We start from the raw sequence: 21,110 nt of genomic DNA, 5'->3' as shown, positions 1-21,110 counted from the left end.
GTAATCAAAGACAGACGTTCTCTACGTGCCTGAGGCCTACGGATCAGGCTGAGGAAGAGAGTGATTGGATTTTCTCAGCTGTTCTATCTTTCTTGGAAGGCATGGCTGGGATGTGTGGCCCTCATCTCTCAGCAATTTGCTAATCAACACAATCAGCTCAACTCAGCTGAGCCTCAATCTGGTCTTTGGCTATCAGAAGGGGATGGAAACAATCCTGAAGTATTCACAGAGCATCGCAGGCCTCAGGTTCTCTTTCAGTGCACCATCTTCTCTGTGTCCCACACAGCACTTAACTTTCTAGATGTTCCCTTCCCCCCTGCAAGACATTCTCAGAGGCTATGTAACCTCCACCTCCGCACCACTTGGGGCACCAAGTAGGGCCTTCATTGCTCCTTGCTGAGGCTTGTGGGGTTTGGCACTGAGCAGCCCCTGTCCCACCAGCCTCTGATGCAGCCCTCACGCTCTGGGCCTTGTGCTCATTGCTTCCGGGTCTTTGTGGCCTGCTCCCTCCATGCCTCTGCTGTCTAACTCCTCTCCTTGTAGCCTCCAGTTGGCTGTCACCTCCAGGATGGCTGTCCTGACACTTCAGGGTCATAGTAAGCAGTTCCCATGTGGTCCAGTGAGTCCTTTTCTGTGTCTACCTTCTCCCTGTGCACAGATCCCTGAGAGCAGGATCTGTGGTCCTATTTGCCTTCCCATCCCCCACATCTGGCTCAGAGCCTGGCACTTGGCTGGCAAGTTAATTAATTAACTAATTAATGATTGCTCTCTCAGAAGCAGCACCTGCCAACTCTTTCCTTAGAGATGGTGGGAGCCCCCAGCGGGGGGTAGGGAGGTCCAAAATCTGAAGGAAGGTCCACCTCTCTCATCTCAGGGATCAACTACTGCGCGCTGAACAAACCAGGCTGTGAGCACGAATGTGTCAACACAGAGGAGGGCTACTACTGCCGTTGCCGCCGCGGCTACACCCTGGACCCCAACGGCAAGACCTGCAGCAGTAAGTGAACTCCTGGGGTGCGAGTGCTGTGGAGGGTGGGGGTCTACCCATGGTCTCCAGGCCCTTCCTGATTTCCTGACGGCCTGATAGACCAACAAACCTAAGCTTCCTATCTCCACTTTTGTGGCGAGGGTGGACTGTTAGAACCACCTACCTCATAGGTTGGGTTGTGAGCAGTTACAAGAATCAATAGGTGCTTGCTTGCATGGTGGCCCATGCATGAAATCACTGCACTTGGGAGGCAGAGGTAGGAAGATGGATGGCAGTTCTGAGGTCAGCCTAGACTACAATGCAAGATCCTGTCTCAAAAATAAGTAAATAAAAATAAACAAATGAGTAAAAACTAAAAGATTACAGCTCACGCCTGTAATCTTAGCTACACAGGAAGCTCAGATCTGAAGACTGCATTTCAAAGCCAGCCCAGGCAAGGAAGTGTGAGACTCATATCTCCAATTAACCATGTAAGAAGCTAGAAGTAGGCCTGTGGTTCAAGTGGTAGAGCTCAGGGACAGGGCCCAAGCTCTGAGTTCAAGCCTCAACACACACACACACACACACACACACACACACACACACACACACACACACACACAAAATCAACATGCATGACATACTTAGAACAGTGCTCCTAGGCATAGCACTCAATAACTGTTCACTACTATTATTCACTACTATTAGTAACTACTATTACTATTAGACTTAAATTCAAACCTAAGCTCTGCCACATTGTACGTGTAACTCCTCCCAGCTTTGATTTCCTATCTTTCAAAAGTGAAGACAATGGTAGCACAGAGCCCCATGGGGGTGGCTGTGGGACTCATTTCAACTTCTTAGCCTAGTGCCTAGTGCAGGATAAACATTCAGGCAAGGGTAACAGTCCACATGGAGGGAGAGGCTGTACCAGACACTAGTGTGGAACCTCAGGCTGGGATAGGAGGCCCTCATGGATGGAACCCAGGCTGATCTGAAGGCAAAGCTGAGGATCATGGAACTTTTCTTTATTTTCTCATGTCAGAGCCTCAGCAAAGCTCCATTTGGTGATGTAAACACAGAGGAACTTGCTGGCCTTGCCAGCTGGACACTTCTGGCACTTTTTATGAGGCACCGTCTCCGTGGTGGGGGCCAGAGGGTGGGAGCGCGTGGGGCTGTGGTAGATCTTTGTGGCCCTGGCATGCTTGAAGCTGGGTCAGTGACACGGCTCATGGAGAAGGGTCCCTTTGTGTGGCTTTCCACCCAGCACACCACACATCTGCTCCAGCTGTGAGGACAGAGCTAGATTGTGAACAAGACAGTGCAGCTGTTGAGCATTTGGACCTGACACTGCAAGGAAGGAAAGTTTCACCACGGATGTGTCAGGTACAGAGCCAGCCTCAGAATACTTCCTTGCTCTCCATATATATATATATATATAATTATCAAACTGAATTACTGAGAGGTTACAGTTTCATACATTAGGCATTGGATACATTTCTTGTACTGTTACCTCGTCTTTCTGTCCTCAGAAGGAACGCAGTGCCTCAGTTCGGCTTTTGAAGGGCCAATCTCAGAGGCAGCTGGAACAGAAGTCAGAGCTCTGATATGCATTTGCCTCTGGGTGTTTCTGGTTCCAGAAGCCCGTTGGGGAGTATGATGAAGTCCTCCATTCAATGAGGAAGTGCCTAATGGCAATGGATCTGGGCAAATCATGTCTTTTCCAGAAGTGTGCGCTCTGCCAATGGCTATTCTGACAGGGGTTCTGGGGCCGGCTGAACGTGACTCGGCTGACTCAGCCACTAAGTTGCCACAACCTGCCTACTTTGCTCCTAGCATTGCTTGGGGAGCCCCCAAAGACCCTGGAAGAGGAGACTGAAATCTCAGATTCCCTCTGAGATTTAGAAAACTCTTAGAAAGTATAAACCAAGAGGTTGGAGGCATGACCAATGAGCAGAAGCATCAGATTCTAAGTTTGAACTCTGGTCTTAGACAAAAAAAAAGAAGTGTAAACCAAGCCATTTCCATCTAGGAGTCCTCAGGGAGAGCCAGGGCCTTCCCTTCCCCTAAGAGCTCATAAGTCCCACGATGTGACAGCAGTGCCTTTTATGGCACTCACTTGGTGTAGACACAGGCAAGCACTTGCCAAAAAACAACTCTGTTGAGTCACCCAGCAGCCCTAGGGGCTATCTATGTTCTTACCCTGTTTCAACAAGAAATCTGGGCCATCAAAAAAAAAAAAATCACAATTTCTGGGGGTCCCACAACTGGCAAATGACAGAACTAGAATGTGAACATGGGCCTATGGCTCCTGAAGTCCTGCCAGTGTTTGCAAGAGCTGCATCCACCAGTGGAATGTTCCAGAAGGTGCCAGTCCCAGGCCTTGTAGTGAAGAGGCTTACTTGGTGGGCCCACACAAGGCCTTTAGTGTCTGTCTAGTCTCTCGGGGTACACTTTCTCCATCCAGGAATCTGGGAGGCAGCCCACAGGGCTGTCTGTGGGAACCGTCCACTACAACTGTGTATTCACTGGCCTTCGGCCCTGGCTATCCCGGGACCAGCTGTGAGGTGTTCGGGTGCCAGGATGGCCCACACAGGCAGCCCAGGCTTTGTTTTCTGAATATGAATGTCCTGAAGATGAAAGCTTTTTTTTAAAAATCACTTTCTCTTTTTATTTTCAAATAGAAACGAAACTACACAATTCTTATTTGCACTGATTGGTAATAATAATAGCTATGCTTTAAATGGTTGCTGCCTGGCAACTACTGTTAGGAGGACTTAGTGTGCATCTCCTCCTCTGGTTCTCATCATTGCCATCTGCATTTCTCCAGTCCAGAAATAATGGCAGAGAGGACTGGGAATGTGGCTTAGCGGTAGAGTGTTTGCCTAGCATGCATGAGCCCTGGGTTTGATTCCTCAGCACCACATAAGCAGAAAAGCCAGAAGTGGCACTGTGGCTCAAGTGGTAGAGTGCTAGCCTTGAGCAAAAGGAAGCCAGGGACAGTGCTCAGGTGCTGAGTTCAAGGCTCAGGAAAGGGGTAGGGGCAGGGAAAGGGAGGAAATGGTGGCAGAGAAGCTAAGTGACTGCCCACTGTCCACAGCTAGGAAATGGTAGATGGGGGAATTTGATGGCAGAGAACCCTCGCTCTCAAGCACTGCCCCATCACTCTACAGCTATTCTCATGTGCTATTCTCTTCCTGGGCCTCCTTTCCCTCTCTGAAATGGGAACCACACCTGCTCCCAGCATCTCTCAACATGGAGATAAAGGCAGATTTGCCATGCCAAGGCCCTGGCCCAGAGTGCTGGTGTCACAATCGCCCAGGACAACATTCCCAGTCACTGCAGTTGTACATAAACTTCACTTTTCAAACAAGGACGTGGGAAGACAAAGCAGCAAGAATGATTTTCAGGGAGGCCGGGGGCGTGGGATGGAAAGGAACCTTCCTTTCCGGTGGCTCACGTTGCCTGTGAGCAGGCTGGTGGGACATTCCCCTTCAGTTCTCTTCATGCTGTTGTGTGTGTGACCAACGCAGGGGTGGACCACTGTGCACAGCAGGACCACGGCTGTGAGCAGCTGTGCCTGAACATGGAGGACTCCTTCGTCTGCCAGTGCTCTGAGGGCTTCCTCATTAACGACGACCTCAAGACCTGCTCCCGTGAGTCCCCCTTGCCCCCCTCTGGCTGGGAAGCTTTTTCAGTGGTAGTAAAGGTGAGGCCATTTCAGGGGAGAGCAGGCCGGGCCTGGTCTCCTTTCCCTCTGCAGAGCTCTGCTCTGTCTGGGGAAATGAAGGGGACCCCCTACCCCTGCCTCCAGGAGGTGGAGGCTGCACAGCTCCAAGGGTAGAAAACTGCCGGTCACTTGTCTTCCATCACCCTGCTCCAGAGCTCTGGCTGACAGCGGCCCGGGGCCCTCACCTGGACTTTGGTTTTTGCAGGAGTGGACTATTGCCTGCTCAGTGATCACGGTTGTGAATATTCCTGCGTCAACACAGACAAGTCCTTTGCCTGTCAGTGTCCCGAAGGACATATGCTCCGTAGCGATGGGAAGACCTGTGCAAGTGAGTCTCACTGTGGTGGAGGTCTGGTGTCAAATAAGACATGGCACAGGTGCTCTGGGGGAGTGGGGTTGTCGTGACCACATGCAGCAGCCTGTGTGTCTTTTCTCTGGATGTTGCTGAGCCTGAGTGAGTTTTGTGAAAAGAAGGAGCTCAGGGACAGTGCCTAGCCCTGGAATTCAAGCAGTAGGACTGGCAAAAAAACAAACAAACAAAAAACCCTAAGCAGAGCCCAGGTTCTTAGCATGATCTGAAGTTTGAATATGACTTGTCTTCTCTGAAATTCATGATGAAATTTGATTACCGTCATGGTGTGGCGACATGGAGCCCTTCAGAAATGATGAGATTGTTAAGATGGGTCGCTGACTTAATCATGGGAGTGGGTTAATTCTCAAGGCACTGATGAGTTATGAAGAGAGAACAGGTTGTGATTGTTAGAAAGTGAGACCAGCCTCCCCTTTCCCTCACTTTTGTATAGTCTGGTGCTCGTGCACTTTCTTACCAGGGGATGAAGCAGAACAAGGTCCTCACACATATCTGGACTTGCTGGCCTCCAAAGCCATGGGCTTTCTCTACCTATCATCTTTCTGATCCTCCTGTCTCAGCCTTCAGCCCTATAGCTACAGAAGATGCGCTTGCAGCTCCCTCCAGCCAGCCAGCCTTGCACATAAAGAATAATGATGAATAATAACGAAGGCCCCTGGCTGGTGGCCAATAGGCTGCATGCCAAGCTAATAAGCACTCCAGGGACAGACGAGGAAGCTGCTGCAGCTCAGATTAAGGAAACGGCCTGAGGTCACCTGCTAGTAAGTGAGAATTCAAGTTCTGCTCTGGGTGACTCCAAAATCAGTCCTGGGAGGAGGAGAGGTTCTTGTTTTTGTTTTTGTCTTTTTTTGCCAGTCCTGGGCCTTGGACTCAGGGCCTGAGCACTGTCCCTGGCTTCTTTTTGCTCAAAGCTAGCACTCTACCACTTGAGCCACAGCACCAGTTCCGGCTTTTTCTATATATGTGGTGCTGAGGAATCGAACCCAGGGCTTCATGTACATGAGGCGAGCACTTTACCACTAGGCCATATTCCCAGTCCCAGAGGAGATGTTCTTGAGGAATCTTTTGCCTGCCCTGTCATCTCAAAGCACATGGCCAAGTTGCCAGGATGTTGCTTGCATACATATTCTCTTGTGGCTTGTCTTAATGCCTATCTCCACTTGAATATATATGATTGGCTGGTTGGGTGCTGGTGCTCAGGCCTGTCATCCTAGCTAGCCAGAAAGCTGAGATCTGAGGATCTTGGTTTGAAGACAGCTTGAACAGGAAAATTTGTGAGATTCTTACCTCCAGTTAACCATGCAAAGGTCAGAAGTAGAAGTTTGTCTCAAAAGTGGTAGGGTGCCAGTCTCCAGTGAAAAAGCTCAGGCTCTGAGTTCAAGGAAGAACACCACCACCAACAAAAATGACTGGGTTTGGTGTTATATACCTGTCACCCCCAGCTACAGTGAGAAATGTTAATAGAGGATCATAGCTCAGGCAAGCATGAGCATGCCTGGAGGTGTAGCTCAAGTAATAAAGCACCTACCAGTCAAATGGAGATCCCTGAATTCAAACCCTTGTACTGATACACCACACACACACATACACACACACACACACACACACACACATTCTCTCCTTCACTCAAGAACACTTCTGTATTTGCTGCCTGTCCTACAGTCCTTTTCCCAAGTACAGCAAGAGATCTGAGCATAATCATTTGAGAGAAGGGATTTGAAATAGAGTGAAAAGACCATAATTGACCTTTTTCATCCAATAAACTACCAAAAAGCCTGATGTGGAGCTGTGGCTCACATGGTGGAAGACTAGCCTTGAACAAAAACGCTGAAGGACAGCACCCAGGCCTTGAGTTTAAGCCCCAGTCAGTACTGTCACAAAAACAAAGAAGTATGTTCTGGTATTTCTGTATGAGCCCTAGTGAGGGAATCACATGGGTCAGAACAATGCTCCAAAGAGTACATGAGAGATAGGCTTTACCCCCAGAGCAGGCTCCTCACAGAAGACTCTCTGTCTGCACTACAATGACTCAGCCTGATATCCTTGTTCTGTAATAGCGGGCTAAGTTTTCACTGTGGTCACAGCAGCTCAAGGTTGGGATTTGTTCCCGAGTCCTCTGCCAGATGACATGGAGCCAGCTGACAGGACTGTGCCTTTTTGGAAAAGCCTGCTGGGTAATGGATGCATTTCCAGCTCAGGTCAGCCTGCCTACCTAGCTCTGTAGTTCACGGAGCCTCCACTCCCAGCCATGACCACGTGATCTGAAGAGCCTTCACTCACCTTCCAGTAGAGAGCCCAGGTTCTTAGGTCCCTGAGAGGAAATGAGCACTGTCGCACAGAGCCTGTTCTCCCTTCTACTCGGCCTCAAGGGGTCAGTGGGTGGGTAGCCAAGGCCCCCTCCCTCACTAGAAGTTTCCCTGAAATGGACTTTAGACCTGGGCACTCCAGCACCAAGAAGGTCTCTATAACCCCGATGTGCAAGAAGTGATAGCCCACTGACCTGTGGGCTCTTGGAGGTCAGAGGTCAGAGGTCAGAGGCCAAATCCCATCTGAGTTCCCAGGGTTTGGCCTATAGGAGATGCTCACCAAAGTGAATGACTGAGTGAATGGATGGAGGGTAGCCGTCTTTTTTTTTTTTAATAGAAACTTTAAAAATATCTTTTGTTATTACAAAGGTGATGTACAGAGGGGTTACAGTGACATAAATCAGACAAAAAGTACATTTCTTTTTGGACACTGTCATCCCCTTCCCTTGTCCTCTCCCAGTTTTCCCTTCCATTCCCCATGCACAAGTTGTTTATAGTTCATTTTCTTTTTTTTTTTTTTGTCAGTCCTGGGCCTTGGACTCAGGGCCTGAGCACTGTCCCTGGCTTCTTCCCGCTCAAGGCTAGCACTCTGCCACCTGAGCCACAGCGCCCCTTCTGGCCGTTTTCCATATATGTCCTGCTGGGAAATCGAACCGAGAGCTTCATGTGTAGGAGGCAAGCACTCTTGCCACTAGGCCGTATTCCCAGCCCCTATAGTTCATTTTCAACATAGTGTCTAGTGAATTACCATTGCCGCATTTCAATGCCAGCCTGAGCAAGAAACTCCATGAGAGTCTTATCTCTAGTAAGCCACCCAAAAAAGCCAGAAGTGGAGCTGTGGCTTACATGGTAGAGCACTAGCCTTGAGTAAAAGAGGCTCAGGGACAGTGCTCAAGCCCTGAGTTCAAGGCCCAGAACTGGCACCAAAAAAAAAGGAAAAACACAGGAAACATCATGCTGTTTGTCAGCCTTTTTCTTACCTTCTTGAAGCAAACACCGTGGCCCTCCCCCACTGGGCCTTCCTACTAAAGGAAAGCCACACTCTCGCCAGATAATGCCTCAATGATCCTGACTGGGGTATCTGGGGTTCAGTGGCCTCGGGGTCACCTGACTCCATTGCTTTTGCAGAGAAAAGCCCAGCTGAAGCTAAGAGAGCAGACAGAGCCAGGGAAGCTCCAGGGTGCGAGTGTGTGCAGGAGGAGAGGGGTCTGTCTAGATTATAGCTTGGCAAGCCTGGCCTAAAGAGCTACAGCTATTGTATAATCTTGGAAAATGGAGGATTCGTTTTATAAATTTACACTGGGGAACAAAACCAAGCTTCCTTCCATAGCTAGCCAGTTGTCTGTGTTATAGATCTCAATCTCTCTTGCTTGCTCTCTTTTTCTCTCTCTGTTTTCTTTCCACTACGTGAGGAGCTCCCCAAGCCTGGGGAAATGGTTTGCATTAATAATGAGTCCTGAATGGGGCCAGAGAAGTCTGTGCTCCTGGCAAGCCAGAACACTTTGTGTTCAGATCTCATCTGCAGTTACAATTTCAGTTAACATTTTCCCATTGTTCAAAGATTTTGGCAGCAATTCTGCAAAAGAAAGGCATGCAAAATTCCCTTCATGTTTGAAAGCTTACTCTTAGATATAATAATACTATGCAGTCAGAAAAGAAAAACACAAAATAGCAAGCTGTTATTAGCCTTTCCAAACCTGTTGCAAATGTTATTATTATTATTTTGCTTTTTGCCAGTCCTGGGGCTTGAACTCAGGGCCTGAGCACTGTCCCTGAGTTGCCTTTGCTCAAGGCTAGCACTATACCTCTTGAGCCATAGCGCCACTTATGGCTTTTTCTATATATGTGGTGCTGAGGAATCGAACCCAGGGCTTCATGCATGCTACACAAACACTCTATCACTAAGCCACATTCCTAGCCCCCTGGGCATGTATCTGTAGGAATGTAGTCAGCATACAGTAGAGGCACCTGCACACCCATATTTTCACAGTGCTGTTCACAATAGCCAAGCTGTGGAATCGGCCTAGGTGCTCACAAATGGATAAAGAAAATGTAGACAATGGAGTATTATTTACCCATAAAGACAATTAAAGAAAAATTAATGAAACTGGAAATTATATTAAGTGAAATAAGAAAGACTGAGAAAGACAAATATCACATGTTCTTTCTCACATAGAATATATACCTACAAGGAACAATATAATGTAAGCCAGGCGCCGGTGGCTCACACCTATAATCCTAGCTACTCAGGAGGCTGAGATCTGAGGCTCTCGATACAAAGCCAGCCTGGGCAGGAAAGTCCATGAGACTCTTATCTCCAATTAATCACAGAAAAAGCCAGAAGTGGCACTGTGGCTCCAGTAGTAAAGTGCTATCCTTGAGCAAAAGGAGCTCTCTGAGACAGCGCCCAGACCCAGAGTTCAAGCCCCAGGACTGGCAAAAAAGAAAAAAGAATGACACAGTGTAAAATGGGCATGTTTGGGTAGAAACTAGTGAGAAGGGAGAAGATGAGGTAGAGGTGAATGTAATCCAGGTACTTCATATTCAGGTAAGAAAATAGATTAATGAGCTGAGCACTGGTTGGTGGCTCATGCCTCTAGTCTTAGGTATTAAGGAGGGTGAGATCTAGAACATTTTAGTTCAAAGCCACCTTGGCAGAAAAATTCCAATTCCAAAATAATCAGCCAAAAAGCAGTGCTGGAGGGCTGGGAATATGGCCTAGTGGCAAGAGCGCTTGCCTCGTATACATGAAGCCCTCGGTTCAATTCCCCAGCACCACATATACAGAAAATGGCCAGAAGTGGCACTGCTGCTCAAGTGGCAGAGTGCTAGCCTTGAGCAAAAAGAAGCCAGGGACAGTGCTCAGGCCCTGAGTCCAAGGCCCAGGACTGGCAAAAAAAAATCTTTGGGCTGGGGATAGGGCCTAGTGGCAAGAGCGGTTGCCTCGTATACTTGAAGCCCTGGGTTCAATTCCCCAGCACCACATATACAGAAAATGGCCAGAAGTGGCGCTGTGACTCAAGTGGCAGAGTGTTAGCCTTGAGCAAAAAGAAGCCAGGGACAGTGCTCAGGCCCCGAGTCCAAGGCCCAGGACTGGCAAAAAAAAAAAAAAAAAAAGCAGGGCTGGAGGTGTGGAAGTGGTAGAGTGACAGTTGTGAGCGGGTACAAGAGCCCAGGACGGAATTGTATTATCGCAGACAGAGGGGAAGAAGGAGGAGGGAAAGGAGGAAAAGGAGGAGGAAGGAGGGAGAGGAAAAGGAAGAAGAAAAAATGAAAGAGTGTGTAACCCTAGGCAAATGATTCCCATCTCTATCCATCATCTTTTTCTCAAGTTTCTCAAAACTCTTTAGAAGAGCAACTTGACTGACACTATTTGAAGAAAAAATGAGTCATCAGAATAATTACTCTCATTTTTCAGACAGGAAAACTAAAAATTCTAAAGAGGTTAAGTGATTCTTCTAAATCATATTATATCAGGGATAAAGCCAAAATTAGACCACAGGACTGCTAATCTAAATTGCAGCTTAATCTCCTAAGTAATTGTAGCAACAGTGTTTCCATCTTGATCTAAGAAGCCATGTCTGCTGGAAGCAGTAGACAGACTGATTGCATGCAAACCAGATGCTGTAGGAGCTGCTGGCAGCTGTAGTCAGGAAGATTGAATTTTTAGCGCCAAGTGCAGCCCAGCCACTAAAATCTGATCATCCTTGATCTTACCCCTCCTGCCCCTGTGGCGTTAGAGTCCAGTGTCTGAGATGGATGGATCTTCCACATAAAAGTTACGTTGACTCGGTTGTTTCCCTTGGCTCTGCTCTCCTCAGGGAAAGATGTGTGCCAAGCTGTGGCCCATGGCTGTGAGCATCTTTGTGTGAGCAATGGCGAGTCATACACTTGCAAGTGCCTGGAGGGATTCAGACTCACCGAGGATGGAAAACGCTGCAGAAGTAAGCACTAAGTCCCCCCAGAGGGGAAGGTCTCCATATGCTGTCCCTGGCCTTCCTTTAATCCTCCAAACCTTCCTTTCACAACCTCTTAACCACTGTCACAGATGCTAATTCCTAGCGTGGGTACTGCGGTTGCACGTTCTGTGGGAGGTCAGGCCAGTGGGTTGTGGTTTGTCAGAAGTTTCTCCGAGGAGGTGAAGAGTCATCAGGCTCCTGTCTGCAGTCCACTCTCTCACACGTGGTCCTTCCACACTAGCCATGTGCTCGTCAAGCGTGCCTAACTCCTCAGTCTGAAATGTCTTTTATGGACTGTGAAGGCATCAGTGTGTGAATCAGTTTCTTCCTGCTTCTGTCATTCTGCTTTGATTCCCAGAACTGGACCCCTGTGCTTTGGGGGACCATGGCTGTGAACATTTGTGTGTCAGCAAGGAAGACTCCTTCGTGTGCCGGTGCTTTGAGGGGTATACCCTCCGTGAGGATGGGAAAACCTGCAGGCGTAAGTTTCCCTGAGTCTTTGACAGTCATCCACGACAAGGATTTCTGTGCTTTTTCTTCTTGGTAGATCTTATAAGTCAGAGCACAGGCTGGGATGGCAGATGGGCTTAAGGGATGAAAAGTCTGTGAGACTCTGACCTTTCATTAACCAGCAAAAAGCAGAAAGTGCAGCTATGGCTAAGTGGTAGGATGCAAAAACAAACAAACAAAAAAAAGCTCAGGGACAGTGCCCAGATTCTGAGTGTAAGCCCCAGGACTGGCACCAAGAACCCCCCTCCCCCCAAAAAAACAACTATAAAGTTTCCATCCAAGATACTTTTGGGGATTTTTTTAATGTATGCTTTCTTCAATCTCCCCCTTTTAAAGAGTGGGGGTCCAGAAGCTGGGAGCTGGTGCTCACACCTATAATTCTAGCTACTCAGGAGGCTGAGATCTGAGGATTGCAGTTCAAAGCCAGCCTGGGCAGAAAAGTTCCCAAGAGACTCTTCTCTCCAATTACCACTCAAAAACCAAAAGTGGTACTGTGGCTCAGTGGTAAAGTGCTGGCCTTGAGCACAAAAAGCTCACAGACAGTGCCTAGGCCCTGAGTTCAAGCCCTACAACCAACAAGAAAAAAACAACAGTGAGGGACCAGCTTATTTTTACCCTAATGGGATTGTGCCCTCCCCCCTTAGGGAAGGATGTCTGCAAATCCACCCAGCACGGCTGCGAACACATTTGTGTGAACAGCGGCGACTCCTACGCCTGCAAGTGCTCCGAGGGCTTCGTCCTCGCTGAAGATGGAAGGCGCTGCAAGAGTAAGTGGCTGGAACCTGGCTTCCCTTTGGTTTGGTAACAACTGCTTTTCTGGAGTATTTTTAGGCAACAAGTCCCTCCTCTCCGCAGAGTGCTGGTGGCTCACGCCTGTAATTCTAGCTACTCAGGAGGCTGAGATCTGAGGACTATGGTTCAAAGCCAGCCCGGGCAAGAAAGTTCATGGTTGTGGGGCTTGAACTCAGGGCCTGGGCATTGTCTCTGAGCTTTCTCACTCAAGGCTAGTGTTCTACCACTTCATTCCATGTGCACTTATTTATGTTTTTAGAAATAGTAAGGGACTAGGTTAAGATAAACATGACTTAGAAAGAATATGATGGTAAATTGGCTTTCTTGCCTAGCAAAAAATAAACTGAGGGGCTGGGAATATGGCCTAGTGGTAGAGTGCTCACCTCGTATATATATGAAGCCCTGTGTTCAATTCCTCAGCACCACATATATAGAAAAAGCCGGAAGTGGTGCTGTGGCTCAGTGGCACAGGTGGCCAGGCCCAGGCTGAATATAGAGATGTAAGCAACAGCAAGGCTGGGGCAGAGGAAATTTTGGACGTACCCAAATCTGAAATGTTAGAACTCTATGAAAACTATGTTCTGAGAACAAATCAGCCTCTCTGGCTTAGCTACTGAAAAGAAACTGCCCACAGAAAACAGGAGTGATCAGCCTGCAAACAGTGTAGTCAGCAAGTGTGGCGGTCCTCCTTCGTGGGTCTGGACACAAAGGGTCTGAGCCATTCTCATCCTGCTCTCCCTCTCCCCCATGTTCATGATTCTCAAAGAAGCCTCTGTGCACCCCAGTATGGTAGAGGCCAGAAGGGTTAGTTCTGTTTGGAAAGAAAAGGGTGTATGGGGAGCAGGGATGGGGGACTAGGAATATGGCCTAGTGGTAGAGTGCTTGCCTTGCATACATGGAACCCTGGGTTCGATTCTTCAGCACCACATATATAGAAATAAGCCAGAAGTGGCGCTGTGGCTCACGTGGTAGAGTGCTAGCCTTGAGCAAAAAGAAGCCAGGGACAGAGCTCAGGCCCTGAGTTCAAGCCCCAGGACTGGCCCCCCAAAAAAGAGAAAAAGGTGTACAGGAAAAGATTCATTTTTCACTGTTAAAATACAATTTCAGGGGCTGGGAATGTGGCCTAGCGGTAGAGTGCTTGCCTAGCATGCACAAAGCCCTGGGTCTGATTCCTCAGCACCACATAAACAGAAAAAGCCAGCAGTGGCGCTGTGGCTCAGTGGCAGAGTGCTAGCCTTGAGCAAAAAGAAGCCAGGGACAGTGCTCAGGCCCTGAGTCCAAGCCCCAGGACTGGCAAAAAACAAAACAAAACAAAAAAAAAAAACACAACGATTCCAGAATTTCTGAAATCTGCTGGAGAGCCACATGCATGCCACCTGAGTGTTTCTGATTAATCCAAAATAGTTTATGAATGTTCCTGAAGCTCTGAATTGGCCTTTCCCTCTTTCACGCTTAACAAATCGATATACTGAATAATGAAAAGAAGTACTTGATGGAGAAAGAGAAGAACACACCTCCTCCACATAGAGAGGGAGGAGAGGAATGAATGACAGAATGACATTAACATTTTATGAGTAAACTTTTTTATTTTGATGGTCGTGGGGTTTCAAGTCAGGACCGCGAGTTTGGTAAGCAAGTGTTCTAATGTTTGATCCACAACCCCAATCCTACGTTAGCATTTAGGCTGGCCAAGCATTTAAATATTTTTGCATGTGTACGTCTTTGCTTGCTCATAATGTTGTGTTTCACTTTGAAAGATCAGACAGCTGCTTGCTATATAAAAGAGAATGCTAAAATAACATACTATAGACTGAAATGAGATCACCCATTTAGGAATCTGTAAATTTTTTTATTAGACAACCCTAAATAACAAAGTTTCTCCACATACAAATTGCTTCAGTATTTGCATAAAGTTTTTCCTCTCTCTTTTGCTGTCAGCCTTGTGAGTTGCTCAAAGGCTCTGGTATAGAGAATGTGAATTCTTAAGGTGGGGGTACGGTTCAAGAGGTAGAGTACCTGCCTATCAGTAGTGGGCCCTGAATCAAATTCCAGCACCACTAGAAGGCGGGGGGAGGCATACTTTTTAAAGTCTTATTAGCCCAACAGTGCCACCTTGTTCTTTTGTGAGTGTGTGCCAGTCCTAGGGCTTAGTCACATGACCTGGGAGCTGTCCTGAGCTTCTTTTGCTCAGACAAAAGTGCTCTACTACTTGAGCCACATTTCCACTTCTGACTTTTGGGGGGTAGTTTATTAGAGATTAGAGTCTCATAGATTTTCCTGCCTAGACTGGCTTCAAACTGCAATCCTCAGATCTCAGCCTCCTGAGTAGGCTTGGATTGCAGGTTTGAGCCACCAGTGCCTGACTCTACCTCATTTTTCTATTATGTCACTAAATATTTTGTTCCAGGCATTAGGGGCACAGAAATGAATGAAATCTAGTCCATACCAAGGAAGAGCTCACAGACTGGAAGAAGAGACAGACATGTCATTACATAATTGCTGTGTCACGTGGAGTATGACAAAGTACACTATTAGACTTAAGCAGCTTGGTGACAGGCATCCTGTCTTGGTCCCTTATTGCAATCCTTCGGTATTCTCTGCCTTGTACTAAGCCGATGCTCAGCATGCAAGTCTTTGCCAGAATGCATTCAGGGATGGAATATTGAGAGAAGAGCTGGTGTAAGCTGGGTTACTGGGGATGCTCTTTGCAAGAGGTGATGGATGACTGAGAAGAATGTTAAGCATCTCCTCATTGTCAGTCAGAATGCCACCCTCCTCGAGTATGTGATAGCAATTGTGTGGGTGTACTCAAACCCTCAGAGTACTGTACATACAGTCTCTCCCAGTTCCTGGCTGTTGATCAGGGCACTGCGTTGGCTTGCCTTGCTTCTCAGATCATTTGTATATCTGGTATATAGTTTTGCTTGTGAAGATTACAATTTTACTAATTTGATGATCAAACCAAAAATGTGAAAATGATTGTTGCTTGTGACCCTTTTAGCACTTCTTGTCTTTTCCTGTGTATTGTCTAACAAGCCAAGTGGTTATGCTTCCAACAGGAGTGTAATTCTACATGACTTGTAGTGATCTCTCCTTGTCGTCTGTCCTTTTGTTCCTGTAGGATGCACTGAAGGCCCCATTGACCTGGTCTTTGTGATTGATGGATCCAAGAGCCTAGGAGAGGAGAATTTTGAGATTGTGAAGCAGTTTGTTACTGGAATTATAGATTCCTTGGCAGTTTCCCCCAAAGCTGCTCGAGTGGGGCTGCTCCAGTATTCCACACAGGTCCGTACAGAGTTTACCCTGAGAAATTTCAGCTCAGCCAAAGACATGAAGAAAGCTGTGGTCCACATGAAATACATGGGCAAGGGCTCCATGACGGGCCTGGCATTGAAACACATGTTTGAGAGAAGTTTCACACAAGTGGAAGGGGCCCGGCCCCTCTCCACACGGGTTCCCAGAGTGGCCATCGTGTTCACGGATGGACGGGCTCAGGATGATGTCTCCGAGTGGGCCAGTAGAGCCAAGGCCAATGGTAAGAGGGACTGGAGATGGGCTTCACAACACTCAAGGCTCGGGGTTCTTAAATTCACTCAGTGGGCACAGTGGCATAGGCTTCCTGAAACCTGCCCTTGGATACCTTTAGCAAACTGCCACCTAGAGGCCCGAGTGGGACTGCAGAGATAGATGCTAAAGTAGCAAGGAGAAAGTTCCAGCTCCATATTGTGATTCCCTACCAGTGTGACCTCCGCTGGGGAGAATCATTCCTGCACCTGCTGTTTAACCACAAGGACACAGCAGCTCCCAGGCTTGTTTGCTTCTGAATCACCTGAAGTTGTTAGAATATAGATTCCTGGTGGGAACTTGTACTGTAAAAGTGTAGAAATACAAACACAGTTGTGTGTGTATGTGTATGTGCATATGTGTGCATTTGTATGCACAGGTGTGCCCGTTCTGGGGCTTGAACTCAGAGCTTGGGCACTGTCCCTGGGCTTTTGCTCCAGGCTAGCTTTCTACCACTTGAGCCACAGCTCCCCTTCCAGCCTTTGGGTAGTTCATTGGGAATAAAGAGTTTCATGACTTCCCCTGTCTGGATGGCTTCAAATTGCAATTCTCAGATCTCAGTTTCCTGAGTAGCTTAAATTACAGGTGTCAGCCACTGGAACCCTGCTTGTTGATGTTTCTTACCTCACCATTTATTCCTTTCCCAAGAGTGTGTGGACTACAAGAAGTGGCAGCTCTGAATCATCTGGGTAAATCAGAAAACTAGCTGTTCACATAGACTAGCTTGCTAGAGCTCATGTCTAGCTCCTTACGGGTTCCTTTAGTCTGCATTCTTCTTTCTTTTTTTTGTGCCAGTCCTTGTGCTTGAACTCAGGGCCTGAATGCTGTCCCTGAGCTTTTTTGTTCAAAGCTAATGTTCTAGCCACAGCCTCGCTTCTGGCTTTTTTTGGTAGTTAATTGGAGATAAGAGTCTAACAGACTTTCCTGCCTAGGCTGGCTTCCAAAGTCAATCCTCAGATCTAAGCCTCCTGAGTAGCTAGGATTATAGGTGTGAGCCACCAGCACCTGGATGGTCTTTATTCCTAAAATGTACTGGGGGAAGGCTAGGAAGGTGGGTTAGTAGTAGAATGCTTGCCTAGCATGCATAAAGCCTTGGGTTCAATTCCTCAGTACCACATAAACAGAAAAGGCCAGAAGTGGTGCTGTGGCTTAAGTGGTAGAGCACTAGCCTTGAGCACAGAGAGGCTCAGGGACAGTGACCAAGCCCTGAGTTCAAGCACCAGGACTGGCAAAAAAAAAATTGCTGGAGGACTGTTTTTGTTCCTAGTGATGTGGTTAAGCCTTTTACTTGACTCACTGAAACTAATTTACTTTATTCCCTTATTAAGACTCCCACAAATTCCCCAAAGGTTGGTGACAGACAAGCCAGTATTTGTTTTTTGAGTCACAAAGTTATCTGCAATGATATTATCTCATGAATTTAATTACTTTTGCATGTAACTAACATAATCTTAAAATAATAGTTATCCTTTTTAGAAGTTGCATGCAATGTCACTGGGTTCCCAGACACCAAATATGAACTTGACTGAACTTGGCTACTGGCCTTCTACAGACTCAGAGCAAGGCATAACTCTTGCTCCTTGGCTTTAAGAGCCATTTTTAAATGGCTCATTTTAAAATCTAGTCTAAAAATTAGCCAGAACAACAACACTGAAAAGTGTTGTAAGTAAAGCAGAACTTAGTGTTTATTGTTTTACTTTCAACTGAAGGAAGAAAGTAATGATTAATTTGATTTAGAGAAACATTTGGAGTAATTGCATTTCCTTTTTGAAACTGAAGGTTGACACCTGAGTTTGTTCTTTCTCTTGCCTGGGGATTTCCAATCGTCTGCAGATTCTTCTCTCCAGCTTAGTGTCTTTATGCAAGATGATGTCCTCACGAGGAGAGGTGGGCAAGAAGGCAGCACCACCCGGCTCTAGTTACTTAACATTCTGACTTTTTTTGTATATATGTCAGTCCTGAGACTTGAACTCAGGGCATGGGCACTGTCCCTGATATTTTTTTTGCTCAAGGCTAGTGCTCTACTACTTGAGCCACAATTCCACTTCTAGCTTTTTTTGGTGCTTAATTGGAGATGAGAGTCTTATGGACTTTCCTGCCCTGACTGGCTTTGAGCAGAGATCCTCAGATCTCAGACTCCTTAGTAGCTGGAATTGCAAGTATGAGCCACCAGCTCCCAGCTACATTCCTACTTTTGAGAAATGGCAATTTAGTTATAAGTTCATAACCTCACTTGCTTCTTAGAATTCTTCTAGAAGATATTCCCAGGTGAGTAAGCCATAAGCCAGTGGCAGCTTCCTACTTCTCCAAGCTAATTCATGGTAGAGTTGCAGTTTGTTGCTGGGCGCTGGTGGCTCACTGCTGTAATCCTACCTACTTAGGAGGCTGAGATCCAAGGACTGCAGTTTGTAGCCAGCCTGAGCAGTAAAGTTTGTGAAACTCTTGTCTCCAATAACTTATCCAAAATCCAGAAGTGGAGCTATGGCTCAAGTGGCAGAGCACTAGCCTTGAGCATGAAAGCTCAGAGATAGTGGCCAGGCCCTGAGTTCAAGCCCCAGAACCAGCAAAAAAAAGGGGGGAGAGGGGCGGTGCACTTTGTTAAATAGGCCTCCTCAGAGCTGAGCAGCAGGTTGGTGCCTTAGCTTCCAGTCTCTTCAGATGTCTCATTTCTCTCTAGGGTCCCATAGAGAGATATCTTTTATTTACAGGGCCAAAATTGTGGGGAAAAATGCAAAGAAATGCATGTTGGTAGCATCAACTTTGCCAGTTTTAAATCCTATAGCTGATTTCGGATGTAATAGACACAACCTTCGGACCTTGGTAACACAACTCTTTGTCTTGTTCTAATTTGCTCTGGTCCCTAGGTATCACTATGTATGCCGTTGGGGTAGGAAAAGCTATTGAGGAAGAACTGCAAGAGATTGCTTCAGAGCCCACTGACAAGCACCTCTTCTATGCAGAAGACTTTAGCACAATGGGCGAGATAAGTGAAAAACTGAAGCAAGGCATCTGCGAAGGTACTGTAGCAGGTACCCAGGAAAGACCTTATCCAGTATCCAGCATAAACCAGGAGGGAGAAAGCCTCCATCTGTTCCTTCAACATGCTCAGAAAAAGCAGGGTACTCAGGTTCTTGGTCCTCAGGCCAGGGATACCTGGAAACACTGTAACCACTAACAAGAGCAGGGAGAGAGAAGGAAAGGCAAACATGGTGACTACCATTGCTTGAGCACTTGGTCTGGGTGTTTGACAGTCCAGGGATATTTCATACTCATCAAGACAGAGAAGCAATCATTTAAGCAAAAAACAATCATACAAATAAAAGTGACCACTGGGCACTGGTGGCTCATGCTTGTAATCCTAGCTACTAAAGAGGCCAAGATCTGAGGATTATAGTTTGAAGCTAGAAAACCAGAAGTGGAGCTGTGGCTAAGAGGAGTAGAGCTCTAGCCTTGAGTAAAGAGCTCAGGGTCAGTGTCTAGGCTCTGAGTTCAAGCCCTACAACAACAACAACAACAAATAAATAAAAGCTAGGTGCCAGTGGCTCAGGTATGTAATCTTACTCAATAGGCTGAGATCTTAGGAACGAGGTTCGAAGCCAGCCTGGAAAGGAAAGTCCATGAGACTGATTAATCAAAGAAAAAGCCAGAAGTATTGCTGTGGCTCAAGTGGTCTATAGAACACTAGCTTTGAGCAAAAAAGGAGCTTAGGGAAATTGCCCAGGGCCAGAGTTTGGGCCCCAGAATCAGTAAATAAAAGTAAGTTCAGGGGCTGGGAATATGGCCTAGTGGCGAGAGTGCTTGCCTTGCATACATGAAGCCCTGGGTTCAATTCCCCAGCACCACATATACAGAAAATGGCCAGAAGTGGCGCTGTGGCTCGAGGTAGAGTGCTAGCCTTACGCAAAAAGAAGCCAGGTATAGTGCTCAGGCTTTGAGCCCACACCCCAGGACTGGCAAAAAAAAAAAAAAAAAAAAAAAAAAGTGAGTTCAGGTGTAACTTCAGGAGGTGCCTGTCATCGGAGCCCTGTGGGAAATGTAAATGTGCCTTCCTATGTGCACTGCATTACAGGATATTAGACTGTCCTGTACAGTTCAGATTTTGTCTTGTATGCTTTCCCAGTTCATTGAGTCAAGTATGCATATATATAGCAGTTCTGCCATTTTTCTTTTTACTCCTGGCCCAAGTTCATATGCCCGTGAAAGGCAGGCTAGGTGATGTGTACTTACTCCTCTGAAAGGAATAAGTCTAGGATGAAGGGAGACTGGGAGTGGTAGATCACACTCTGCCCCAGTACTACTCATTCCTATTGAAATGGCCTCTGGTAGAGCTGCAGCCGTCACAAATGTTTCTTCAATACCTTCCCTATGCCTTTTTTTTCTCCTTTACCTTCCAGACATGAAATGCAGGAGGTATTTTTTTTTTTTCTCTTAGAAGAGCAAACTGCTCTAAAGTGACCAGAGATGATGACAGTACCAATTGCTTTTTTTGATTCTTTGGTGTTATCCAATAAAGCCAAAAGATCCTAGGTGGTGGCAGGTAAGTAAACAGCTTTCGAAAGTGGGCATGTTTGTCACTGCTTTTGGCTCTTTTCTCTTAGCTCTAGAAGATTCGGATGGAAGACAGGACTCTCCAGCAGAGGAATTTCCATACCAGCCAACAGGTAATTCCTAAAAAGCAGTGCTTGCAGAACTTTTAGAGGATGCCTCCACTATAATTTCCTTCCAGATTATAACTGTGAGGAAATAAGACTTATATGCTGCCAATTAAGGCTTTCTCCCCCCCGCCCAACAGATTGGAAGGATTTACTCCATACTTTAAGCCATATTTGGTACCTAGCATCTCTGCTGACAGCCTTCAGTATACCACAATATGTCCCCCTCCCCCAAAAAAGCTCTGTACCAAGTGCTAGGA

General features: G+C 46.9%; 1 protein-coding gene across 3 annotated transcripts in view; it reads left to right on the top strand.

Moving 5' to 3' along the window:
- Positions 1-21,110, top strand: part of Matn2 (matrilin 2) — a 126,467-nt gene that overhangs the window by 102,110 nt on the left and 3,247 nt on the right. For 2 of the 3 annotated variants that reach the window (XM_048358619.1, XM_048358618.1), the window contains exons 8-16: positions 875-997; positions 4,501-4,623; positions 4,903-5,025; positions 11,195-11,317; positions 11,691-11,813; positions 12,487-12,609; positions 15,756-16,169; positions 19,063-19,215; positions 20,797-20,859. In XM_048358619.1, the coding sequence (XP_048214576.1) occupies positions 875-997; positions 4,501-4,623; positions 4,903-5,025; positions 11,195-11,317; positions 11,691-11,813; positions 12,487-12,609; positions 15,756-16,169; positions 19,063-19,215; positions 20,797-20,859 (1,368 nt within the window). The remainder of the gene's footprint in view (positions 1-874; positions 998-4,500; positions 4,624-4,902; positions 5,026-11,194; positions 11,318-11,690; positions 11,814-12,486; positions 12,610-15,755; positions 16,170-19,062; positions 19,216-20,796; positions 20,860-21,110) is intronic. The other variant, XM_048358620.1, reaches the window with a different exon arrangement.

Source organism: Perognathus longimembris, chromosome 12 (genome assembly GCF_023159225.1).
Source record: "Perognathus longimembris pacificus isolate PPM17 chromosome 12, ASM2315922v1, whole genome shotgun sequence".
Taxonomy (NCBI): domain Eukaryota; kingdom Metazoa; phylum Chordata; class Mammalia; order Rodentia; family Heteromyidae; genus Perognathus; species Perognathus longimembris.
This window is presented reverse-complemented; position numbering and strand designations above follow the sequence as displayed.